Source organism: Leptinotarsa decemlineata, unplaced genomic scaffold (assembly GCF_025532065.1).
Source record: "Leptinotarsa decemlineata unplaced genomic scaffold, Ldec_3_MD MMD2_tig00001019_RagTag_RagTag, whole genome shotgun sequence".
NCBI lineage: Eukaryota > Metazoa > Arthropoda > Insecta > Coleoptera > Chrysomelidae > Leptinotarsa > Leptinotarsa decemlineata.
In genome coordinates this window covers 5,685,609-5,697,852 of record NW_027412557.1, presented here as the reverse complement: position 1 = coordinate 5,697,852, position 12,244 = coordinate 5,685,609, and the positions used below count along the sequence as shown (strand labels likewise).

The following is a 12,244-nucleotide window of genomic DNA, read 5'->3' as shown; positions in this document are numbered from 1 at the left end:
TAAGAAATATTTGGTCGAGACGACAGCTTTCAAAACTTAACTGCTGTTAGAAAATTAGGTACCATCACTAAGTTGCGCGGTTGAAAATTAGCATTATCCTAATTCCTGACATTAGTAACAGTTCAGTTTTGTGGTATCTAAACGGTACACAAACTGTAAGTTCTGTGGTATTTAATTTCGGACAGGGCGCATACGCGAACTTATGACGTCAGATATACAAGCGTAGCGGAATATAAAGCAGTGTAGCGGAATTTTGGTTCATGTGTTGCGACTTTATAGTTCATCCAGTTGGCAACACTGGACTGTCTTTCCCAGAAAATCGACTGTAGAGTGGAACGCAAATTGTTCACCTAGTAGTATTGCTTTTCCTATGGATATCAATAACCTTTGAGTTCAAGGAATTTGCAATTTTGTACAAGGGTAAATTTGACAAATAACCAAATAAATAAAACGTTTATCAGATATCGTCGAATAACTTATAAGTCAGACATGCAAATGAAATCCCTAGAATTACCATTTTATTTGAAATGAAAAAAATTATTCTGTTCGGAAAAAGATTTGAAACTTTCATCCACATTCTCTTTTGAATATTTTCAATTGTGGCCATCATTCTGCAAAATGGCAAAAGTCCGTGTAATCAATAACATTTTAAGCACTCACCAGAGCGTCTAAGTGGTCTTTCGGAGAAACGAATATCCTCCCATTGAGTGTCAACGCCGTTGGAATACTGATGTCGTTGTCTTTAAAGACAACCCTCTCTCCATTGGACTTGACTTCAACGAGAAGCAATTCGTCGTTGACCCTCATTTTCAGTTTTTCCGCTGCTACCAGCTTTATAGTTTCAGCCGGTGTGTCTACTGGAAGCCTTAATGTGCAGTACGTGTGGTCGGCACAATATACGCGAAAAATTACTGAAACAAAAACAAATATCAACAAAACTATCTGTGATAAATGAAGGATTAAAGAAATTTGAGTACAGAATTGTAATCTGAAATGAAAACGAAATATTCACAGAAAAGATCGGTTTTCTGGGAAAAAGTTTTTTGCTTTTTTACTTCTCCATCACTGAATGATGTGTGAAACTTTCAAAGAAAGGAAATAGTTTCTTTACAGTTTGTTTGTGATATAAACTTTAGTTGGAAGCATATATATACACTACATATCTTCATGAAAAGTTTTTTTGTAGTTATTTCTTTCTTCAATATTTCGGAAGTTTCCCACTTTTTCCACTAATGGAGAAGTAGAAAGCCGAAAAGCTTTGTTTTTTTAGCGATTGATACATTGACTTGAAATCTTAATCAATAGAGTTTTTTAATAGATAAAGTGATGGAAAAGAAATGTTTATCTGTTAAAGAAAGGTTTATATGTATATAACGTGCATTATATAGTAGAGAAACACTGATAATTTTAGAGGTTTCCGATGTGATGTCGTAATTAAACACATTTTTTTGCTTACATGCAAACAAATGGTTGTGTACCACTCAGAATTGACTGTTCTGCGTTGTTCTAGTGGTACGGTTGCGATATGTCCAGTTTTTCCGAAAAAACAGGGGACCATTTGATTGGAAGTGCTTCGTGCGCGAACTTTTGTTGGATTTGGCTTTTCTTTTCAAATTCAAATTGAATTTATTTTTTCTCAATTTAAAAAAATCTACCGCCCTTTAAAGGTGCTAGTGATGAGTTGCAATGAAGAATTTTGTTCTCTATGTTCCTCAATATGTCTGAAGGTAACTCAACTGATTAATAATATTAGTATAATGAAAAATAATGGTGATCACTTTTCCATGCGCTCATTTCAAAAACACAATTATCCTTATCGAAAATATTATTGAAACTTAAGAAAACACGATAATCTCAATCAGACCTCCGTTTATGACGAACAAAACTTATGTCCAAGATCAGCAATGGGACTGTACATAAATACTCTCGCTTTGAGCATTTAAGATTCATTCAGAATTCAATTGAACATTCTCTGCTCAGACCAGCTCAGTCTCAGAGACCTAGTCTTGTTTTGCAACGATTAATTTCAATATTGTTGTATATCATGCCCGAAAGAAAATAACGCCGGCCGCCACTGGTAACCATAAACCAAACGTGACGTAGCTAAGAGAGCGTGGATGCACAATGTTCTCTGCCGCTCTAGAAGCAGCGAGAATAATGCTACCAATTTCGACGGAACTAGGGCGAAATTCCTACGGCATTCGATTACGATATTTAAACGCTAGCCGCGAGCATATCGACACAGTCAAGTGGACGTTACAGTGCGGTACACGAATTGATTTAGTGAGGCGATAGACATTCAAATAATAGTTGAAGTTTTAGTTGAAGTGTTTGTTGTATTCAAAGTGAAATGAAGTTGAGTTTGATTATTCATTGTAGTCAATTATTGGTCAACCCACGGGAAAAAACGTGAACATATAATTGTTATGAGTTTCTGATTATTATGAATTTAATGAATTTGAAGCTCTCATGAAAAAAAACGTACGAACATATTTTTTAGCTGCTCAAAGGGATTTCGTTGTAGAATATCTAGAAACAACTGACATCAGATATGATATTATTGCAAATAGTACCAGGAAAGGTCAGATGGTTCTTTGTAGAATATTTTTTATAACCTTCTGGACATAATTTGGGTTGTACATGAATTGTTCGCCATAAGTCAATTGGTGAAGAAACGAATACATTTTCATGAACCTTCATTGTTTTCGTAATATTTTCACCACATTCATTTCTGTAATATTATTCGACTTCAATTATTTTTCCACCATATCATTTGAATATTACGATTCTATAATTCTGTATTTTTATCCACTCTCATTTCTGGTTTTAGAAATTGAAATCTGAATCTAGAACATTCCATATACTTCGAAAATATCAACTCATCCATTAAGATAAAATTACTATCATCTTGCAGATATCTCCATAGGATGTTTTACATTCAGCTGATTGTATGCGTTTTCATTTATGCATCGAGTAATTAATGATATCTGTGAAGATATCTTATCCTCTAAGTCAATCAACACATTTTTCAGTCAATTTTATTATCGTGTTCACTCCACATTGTCAAAATAAACCAAACCGTAGGCTTCTGACTCGCTCAGTAGAAAACAAGAATTTGTATTAATGAGAGAAGTATTATAGCGTAAGCCAAAAAATCCTTATTTAATGATACAGTTATCCCTAATTCTCTTCGTTAGGAATAATTGGCCTTCTTATAGCAGGTTATATGAACAGCTATTTAGATCATCAGTTGAGCTTTTTCGTTCTTCAAATGCCACACTGGCACACATAATTGCCCAAGTCTCGTTGTGACAATTCTGATTTTGTTGAAGAATATCAAAGCATTTTCAGGTTTTTCTAATTATAGCAAATTTTGATTACCACTTATTTAGAGAGTCTCATGAGACATGTTCTGAACTGACGTGGTAGAATGGTAAACTGGTGGATTGACGTGGGCGGTCAGCTCTATTCAGTCAATATACCCTTGTGCGAACCGGTGGTTCGAACCGCAAGGCCGGGCGATCGATTTTCACTTCCTATCGTCCACCCCGTGTTAGGAATCACACGTTGGAAGGTGAGACCTCGTTAGTCCCTAGCTCACGAAAGTTTCGACTTTTGAGAGTTGTCTTTCGTAGGGGGGCGACAGCTGGTTAACGAAAAACATATTTTAACAGATTTTCACAGATTTTAACAGATTTCTGATGATAAAGTTCATATAACATGGAGCCACTTGAAGATCGCTGAGTGAAATAATTTAATGTTCTACTTAGCAACCCCTTTTCACGGAACATATTTTTGGGCGAAATGAAACACTAATCATAAAAGAAATAAAAAACGACAATTCTCAGTCGTAACTTTTGCGAACTGGGGAAGAACAAAGTCTTATCTTTTAACTTGCGATTTCTATCGAGAAAAATAATCAGATTTTTCATCAGTTTTCCCAAGTATTCCAACTCAGATAGAGAGTTCAGGCCATACCTACGGTGATAATGGAATTGAAATCGGGATCTGAAAATATGAAAATGTGCTGTTACATTTGACATATCACAGTTTGAACCACATTTGAATCTACTTTTCTCATGGTCCATTACGACTCACCAAAAGTGTTATCATTGATTTTAGTCCTGCTATGAAGTCTTAAACATTCAATTCGAATAAATTCTGAGAATTTATATATATATATATATATATATATATATATATATATATATATATATATATATATATATACATACAGTGTGACCCATTTAAAATGGAACCACCCCTGTAGAATGTGCATTTTTCAATCAATCTCAATTTTTTTTTATTGAAATATTAAGCATGAAAAACTGTATCTTGACACTAACTTTCACAATTTTAGTTTCATTTCCAAGGCACTCTATGGTTTTTTTTGTTTGTCAAAAACGGCAAAAGTTTATTAGGCAATTTTTGTTTTCAAATTTGACTACACCACTGGATTCGTAGTCGTTATAAATCAAAACTGTCAAATTTTCATTAAAAAATATTTGTTAACAACGAAGTTACAACAACTTCAATTTTGGAAACAAAGTATTTGTTTGTAATTTTTATTCAGATTCTAGACATATTTGAGATCTGACAACACTGTCATCACCAAGTAGAACACCAGTGAATTTGTACAGTGAAAATCCGAAGTCAACAGCTCAATGCGTTCTACAGTTATAACTCCTGAAAATATGGTAATGTGAGAGATTTGTGGTGCAAGCGTTTTGTAATAAAAATCTGACTACGCCACTGGATTTGTGGATAATATTCATTCATTTGAGTGTAGGTTACGAGAAGTGTATTCTAGAATAACAGAAAATTAAAAATTCATTTTCAAGTTATGCAGTACTTAGTACATTCTTCTGCATAGCCGCTAAAATCAAATTGATTTAAAGCATGGAAATCATTTATTCAATAATAAAACAGAGAGCAGGACAAAAATTGTTCCCTGTAAATTCTTCATAACTCAGCTAAAACAATCTTTTAGAGGAGATATCAATAATTTGAGGAAGCTGAACTCATTATGCAAAGGTTTTATAATAAATCAACAGTAGGCTGTGTTTTTGACAGTTAATCATAAATAAAATAATAGTTGTTAGTTACGTGCATTTAATAATGGCTTTGCAATTATCATTAGAAGAAAGAATTGAAATTGTGAGAATTTCTGGGGACAATTATCATAGTGAAAGAGAAGCAGCTAGGATATTTAATCACAGACATCCAAATCGACTTCCCATTGACAGAAGCACCGTCAGTAAAATTAACAAAACATTTAAAGAAACCGGTGCAGTCAGCAAACATATTTTAAAAAATAATCACCGAAGAAGAAATTTAAACGAAGGTGCTGTTTTAGATTATTTTAGAAACCACCCAAACAGAAGTTTACGAGTCGCCAGTTTGGATTTAAGAGAGAGAGACTATTCGACGATGTCTTAAACAAAACAAAATGAGAGCATTTAAACCTAAATTTCTTCACTCTTTAAAGGCAGGTGATGAAGTGAAACGTATGGAATTTTGTTTGTGGGCACAAGGCGAGTACCTGAATACAAGAAATTTTTCAAACTGCATAATGTTTAGTGATGAAGCTTCTTTCAGCACCAATGGGGTAGTTCCATCGCAAAATGCTCGGTATTGGGCTACGGAAAATCCGCACTGGATCATAAATTGTAAAAGTCAATATTCCGAAAAAGTTAACGTTTGGTGTGGTATAGTACAAAATAGAATAATAGGTCCATATTTTTTTGATGGAAACATAAACGGGCAAAATTTTTTGGAATTTCTAAATAACCAATTATCGGACGAAATAGATGAAATGCCTCTTGCGGAACAAGTAAATTTATATTTTCAGCTCGACGGCTGTTCCGTGCACAATTCGAGGATTGTTAAAGAGTGGCTAAATAACCAGTTTACAAATCATTGGATAGGACGAGGTAGTGACTTAATTGAATGGCCACCTAGATCGCCTGATCTAACAATATTAGACTTTTTTCTGTGGGGTATTCTGACACAAAAAGTATACAGAACAAGACCAACGAATCGAGCTGAACTCATGCAAAGGATACGACAAGCTTGTGCCGAAATTACAGTTCAACAAATAAGAAATAGTGTAAACAATATTCGGAAGAGATACGATAAATGTATTGAACTTAATGGAGGTTTGGTAGAAGCCACAAAAATTTGAATGTTTTAAATCAATGTTTATTTTAGTATCAGTTTTTTCTTAATGGCAATTAATTGTTGAATAAATACTTTGAAACTTGTTTGTATACATTTTGTTTTCATCAGCTATAGAAGAAGGTAGAGTAAGTTCAGAATCTCATAAAATGTGATTTTCCAGGTGCGCTGTTACAAAAGTACTATTATTTATTATTGGGAAACTTCCAAAAAGCTTACAAGTATGACCATTAATACTTCAAGATTCTATCAAGATTTGGTAAAAGCGCAATTGGGAGATCCCATGACATGAAATTCTGAACTTGGTCTACTACTGCGTAACTTGAAAATGAACTTTTAATTTTCTGTTATTCAATTATTCAATTTTTATTTTAATTTTCACTTCTCGTAACCTACACTCAAATGAATGATTTTAAGGGAATATTATCCACAAATCCAGTGGCGTAGTCAGATTTTTATTACAAAACGCTTGCACCACAAATCTCTCACATTACGCATTGAGCTGTTGACTTCGGATTTTCACAGTACAAATTCACTGGTGTTCTACTTGGTGCTGACAGTGTTGTCAGATCTCAAATATGTCTATAATCTGAATAAAAATTACAAACAAATACTTTGTTTCCAAAATTGAAGTTGTTGTAACTTCGTTGTTAACAAATATTTTTTAATGAAAATTTGACAGTTTTGATTTATAACGACTACGAATCCAGTGGTGTAGTCAAATTTGAAAACAAAAATTGCCTAATAAACTTTTGCCGTTTTTGACAAACAAAAAAAACCATAGAGTGCCTTGGAAATGAAACTAAAATTGTGAAAGTTAGTGTCAAGATACAGTTTTTCATGCTTAATATTTCAATAAAAAAAAATTGAGATTGATTGAAAAATGCACATTCTACAGGGGTGGTTCCATTTTAAATGGGTCACACTGTATATATATATATATATATATATATATATATATATATATATATATATATATTTCGCTTGCGTTTATGCAGCTATTTTTATCAAGTACGTTCTTGGTTTTTCACATTTTGTTTTCAATCGAGGACCGTCTGCCCGGTACTGACGATGCCCAATAGGCTGAAACAGCTCTCTACCGGTGGCTCTTAAATTGAAATCAATATGGGAATGATCAAAAAGTACTTATCTATTTATTTTTAAATTTTCATGGAATTATTTTCCAACAGTTTGACTGCATTAACCTTTCTAGATTTTATATATATATATATATATATATATATATATATATATATATATATATATATATATATATATATATATATATATATATATGCTAAACTGGTTTTCCGGGTATTTGATCCGTGTATGTGATATTATCTCTAATTTCAATTAGAGATAATATCACATACACGGATCAAATACCCGGAAAACCAGTTTAGCATATTCCTATCCGTGAAAACTTCAGATTTCATATATATATATATATATATATATATATATATGTTAACTCGAAGATTCTCACGGATAAAGTATGATGAGCTGTTTTCTCGGGTTTCGCTCCGTGTTCTGTGTATTTTCTCCCCATAAGGATTATTTTCACAACGTTTCGGCAAAGTCTCATTTGCCATCTTCTGGTGATGTCTGGTTTTTTCAACTAGACATCACCAGAATATATATATATATATATATATATATATATATATATATATATATATATATATATATATATATATATATATATGATATGGGAATGATCAAAGAGTGCTTATATAATTATATATATATATATATATATATATATATATATATATATATATATATATATATATATATATATATATACAGGGTGTTCATTTGAACCACGGATTTATCGAAAACTACTGATTGAAAGAAAAAACGCCAAGACACGTCAGAAGATACATCACATCGAGTGATAGCTTGTTTGAAAAGTCTTCCGAAGTCCTTCATTATGACGTTTATTTTTTTCAATACATACAAAAATATTACATTTTATTTCAATAATTGTTCAAAATGTTGCCCGTTGGTGGCCAAACAATGATATAGGCGATGTTCAAATTCCTGACGGACATTTTCAAATACATGTTGTTGGATATCATGGCAGCTGTCGATAATGCGTTGACGAAGTTCATTCAAATTTGCAGGTTGGGGAGTGAACACAATGGACTTCAAATGCCCCATAGAAAAAAGTCAAATCCGGGGCGTCAAATCCGGGGACCTAGCAGGCCATTCTATAGGCCCTCTTCGCCCTATCCATTTATCGGGAAACTCGTTGTCTAGCCATTGTCGAACCGGAAGAACATAGTGAGGAGGAGCACCGTCTTGCTGGAAATATATCTGAGCCTCATCAAGTGTAGGGTTTCCATCCTCTTCGATTTGGTTTTCAATGGTTTCAGTGATAAGCGGATTGATAGTAGTTTCCAACATATCCAAATAAATGTCTCCATTTAAATTTCTATCAATGAACAATGGCCCAAGCACTTTGTTTCCTAAAATGCCTGCCCATACATTAATTTTTTGAGGGTACTGGGTGTGCCCTTCCACAAAAGCATGCGGATTTTCATTGCTCCAATACCTACAGTTATGCTTATTAACAAATCCATTTAGATAAAATGTGCATTCATCAGTGAAGCAGACATTCTTCACACGAATGGTATTATCATTAATCGCTGCAGTCATTATTTCACGAAACTTCACTCGCCTATCAAAATCATCTTCGGTTAACTCTTGCAATATTTTCATTTTGAATGGATGAAATTTATGGAGTTTAGTAACTGTGTGTACAGAGCCTAATGAAATATGAGTCGCAGCAGCAATTTTGCGTAACGAAGTATTAGGATTTATTCCAAAATGACCTAAAACTTCAATTTGAGCGGCTTCATCCAAAACTCTTCTATTATCACGTTTTTTACTTGCAACCGATCCAGTTTGAGTAAATTTAGTAACTAGGTCCAAAACATACCTATGCGAAGTTAACTTATCTGGATGTCTGACATTAAACGTGACGGCAGTTTGCCGAGCACATTGATTTTGGGCACCATAAATCAGAATAATTTCCACTCTTTCGGCTAGTGTGTAAACCATTTTCGAAATAGATTCTGAATCAATGATTTACTTTTCACGATCTGAAAACTGTGACAGAGGTAACTGACAGGAAATTCAATTCCTTCTTTCACCTAGCAACTGAGAATAACTACACATGTAAACAATAAAAACAGTTCGCCTAGGATATCTGTGTTGATGAAAAAATCGCGGAAAAAATTGGGATTGGTATTTGGTTATTGCCACGTCTAATCATTCGAACTGCTGTTTATGTTGGTAGTTTTCGTTTTGAATTATAAACGAATTGTGGATTTGGCAAACCTTAAATGTAATTGAAATGAAAAGTGATATTTTCGTGTGTTTTTGTTTTCTATCGGAACAAATAAAAATTAATGCAGATTTTTCTAATTTTCTGGAAAACGAATCGACCGATTTGAAAAAAATAAACGTCAAAATGAAGGACTTCGGAAGACTTTTCAAACAAGCTATCACTCGATACCCCTTGCCATTTAAAATTTTCAAGGAAATGATCCTGGGGTGCAGAGGGTGAAAGGGGGTGAAGTAGTTATTGGTTAAAAAGTTGTCCCCTTTGATGTATCTTCTGACGTGTCTCGGCGTTTTTTCTTTCAATCAGTAGTTTTCGATAAATCCGTGGTGGGAAGTTTTCAAATGAACACCCTGTATATATATATATATATATATATATATATATATATATATATTCGAATACCGTCCAGACTAAATACATCTCGATTCTTATGCGACTACATTTTTCTCATTCTCATCAATATTCATGATGGAACATCGTGAAACTGGGAGAAAGCAGAAAAAAGTTTTAGAATAGCTTAACAAACGGGATTTAAATAGATATTCATTTTGAAAATAAGTTAATTTTAACCACAAAAAGTATTGTTCAGTTTTGAATTGGATATACGACCATAGTAGCAAACCTCATTATATACTCTTACAATTTTTCCAAAGGAGAATATTTACACAAAAGCAGAAAATAATGAAGTGAATTGTACAGCCAGCTTTTGAAGGGAGCATATAGAGCAAAAATTCAATGATAGAAAAGTGTTTCGCTAGCTGATACGCAATTCTTTGGGAAATAAATATAGAAATGGACTCACTGTCATCTTGTGGCATGATTATCGTTCTACTTGTATCATTTCCTGCACTGAATAAGCTTATTGGCTGTCCAAGTGAAGGAAGTTTCCACTTCTGACCATCGTGAGCTTTTCTGTCATCATTGTACCTGTGAAGAACAAAACTTGGGTCAACGTACATATGATAGTAATAATAATAATTCATTCATATCCAGGATTTACAGACTACAAATAGAAACAGTCACAATATAATTATGAATTAGAAATGAATACACAGAACAGTGAAACAATTTTTTAGAAATTCAGAGTGAGAAATATTCATTCACAGAATAATCCCCTAAAAAAAACTCTGGCCGCCGCTGGTCTTCGTAATACAATTTTGACTTGGCCAAGATCGCGTTCAACTCTACTTGCGTTTCTCGATCGTTCTAGGTGTTGCGTCACTTCGAGAGACTTCCAGAGATTCCTCTTAGGCTTCCAGAGACTTCCATTACGGTATATAAACACTACCAACAGGCTGTTTTGTGAAGTTTTGTGAAGTCTTGAAACTGCGGTATGATTTAATCTAATGAGGCGATAAACATTTGTCTGAAGTTTCAGTTGAAGTGTTTGTGTTGTATTGTCAGTGTAGCAGCGAAATGATGTTGAGTTCAATTGTATAGTGTGGTCAATTATTGTCAAATCCACATGGAAAACGTAACATTATTGCCAAATGAAAACAGTTTTAGAGCACACTCAAATCTTATCAGCGTTGCAATTCTCATTTCAATAGGTATTTTGTAATAAATTCTAACAAGACGACACAAATGTTGAAGTTGAAAAAAGGAACATGGAGGTTTTGACTTTGTCTGTACGGATAAGTTCGAAATCAGGGTGTGCCTATTATTGAAAATATATGTACACATACTTCAAAAATGGACAGACTACGCAGAATTGAAATTTGGTTTATTTCAAAAATATTTCTGCCTGACTTCTTTTCTGAGCAATAAAACATCTGGAGACACCAGATGCACTGATGTACCCCATAAACAGATACCATAATTCATACGTGATTCGACTTGAGCGTGATAGATTTGTATCATCTGAGACTTAGACAACATAGTTTTCACGTTTCTAAATTTAGTTTCCTAACTATCAAATTTCAATTTTAGCTAAGATGTTCATCAATAAAGACCGCCAAAAACTTTGTTGACTCGAAATCCTCCAGTAAGGTTGAATTCATTTTCATTTCAGGTTCACTGCATATTTTTTGGCAATAATGAAACCGTTTCATATGCTTTTCAGAAATGTTCAAATACAAATAGTTTGTGTTATTATGTATGTAGACATATTACTCAAATTTTTATTATATAACTCATATAATTTCTCGTCAGTTTTTCCACTGATAATTATCGATGTATCATCAGCATACTTTATAAAAGTGTCAGTGTGCAATTTTTTGTAAATCATTGGTGTAGAACAGAAACATATCGGTCCTTATACGGATTCCTGTGGAACTCCTATATCAATTCGAGATTGCTCAGATTTTTTTGTATTATATATGAGTTGACATTTGATGTTATACTAACAAACTGTAATCGATTAGAAATGACCGAGTTAACCCAATCTAGGAGAATATCGTGTTCAACACAGTCAAATGCCCTACTTAAGACACAGAAAACCCCAACAGGACTTTTGCCGCGCTCTACCATATGTGAAAGTTTTTCAAAAGAAGACAGCAAAGCTGTATTCATTGATTTTCTTGATGAGACGTTATGAAAAGGTATATTCAAAAATTTTTGAGCAGGGCACTGTAATCGTTCTATAATATACTATTGAAAAACTGTCTTTTTGTTTAAATTTCAAAATGACTTTGGCTAGTATTGAAAGTTGTGAAAAGGCGCCTTCGACAGAAGACATATTCACCAGAAAAACCAATGTCTGAATAGAGATACGTA

General features: G+C 33.4%; 1 protein-coding gene across 5 annotated transcripts in view; it reads right to left on the bottom strand.

The window, feature by feature from the left end:
• The window catches only part of Epac (Exchange protein directly activated by cAMP), a 757,111-nt gene that overhangs the window by 54,063 nt on the left and 690,804 nt on the right, over positions 1 to 12,244 (bottom strand). For all 5 annotated transcript variants that reach the window (XM_074175396.1, XM_074175398.1, XM_074175397.1 and 2 more), the window contains 2 exons: positions 10,332 to 10,456; positions 661 to 911 (listed from right to left, as the gene is read on the bottom strand). In XM_074175396.1, coding sequence (XP_074031497.1) covers positions 661 to 911; positions 10,332 to 10,456 — 376 coding nt within the window. The remainder of the gene's footprint in view (positions 1 to 660; positions 912 to 10,331; positions 10,457 to 12,244) is intronic.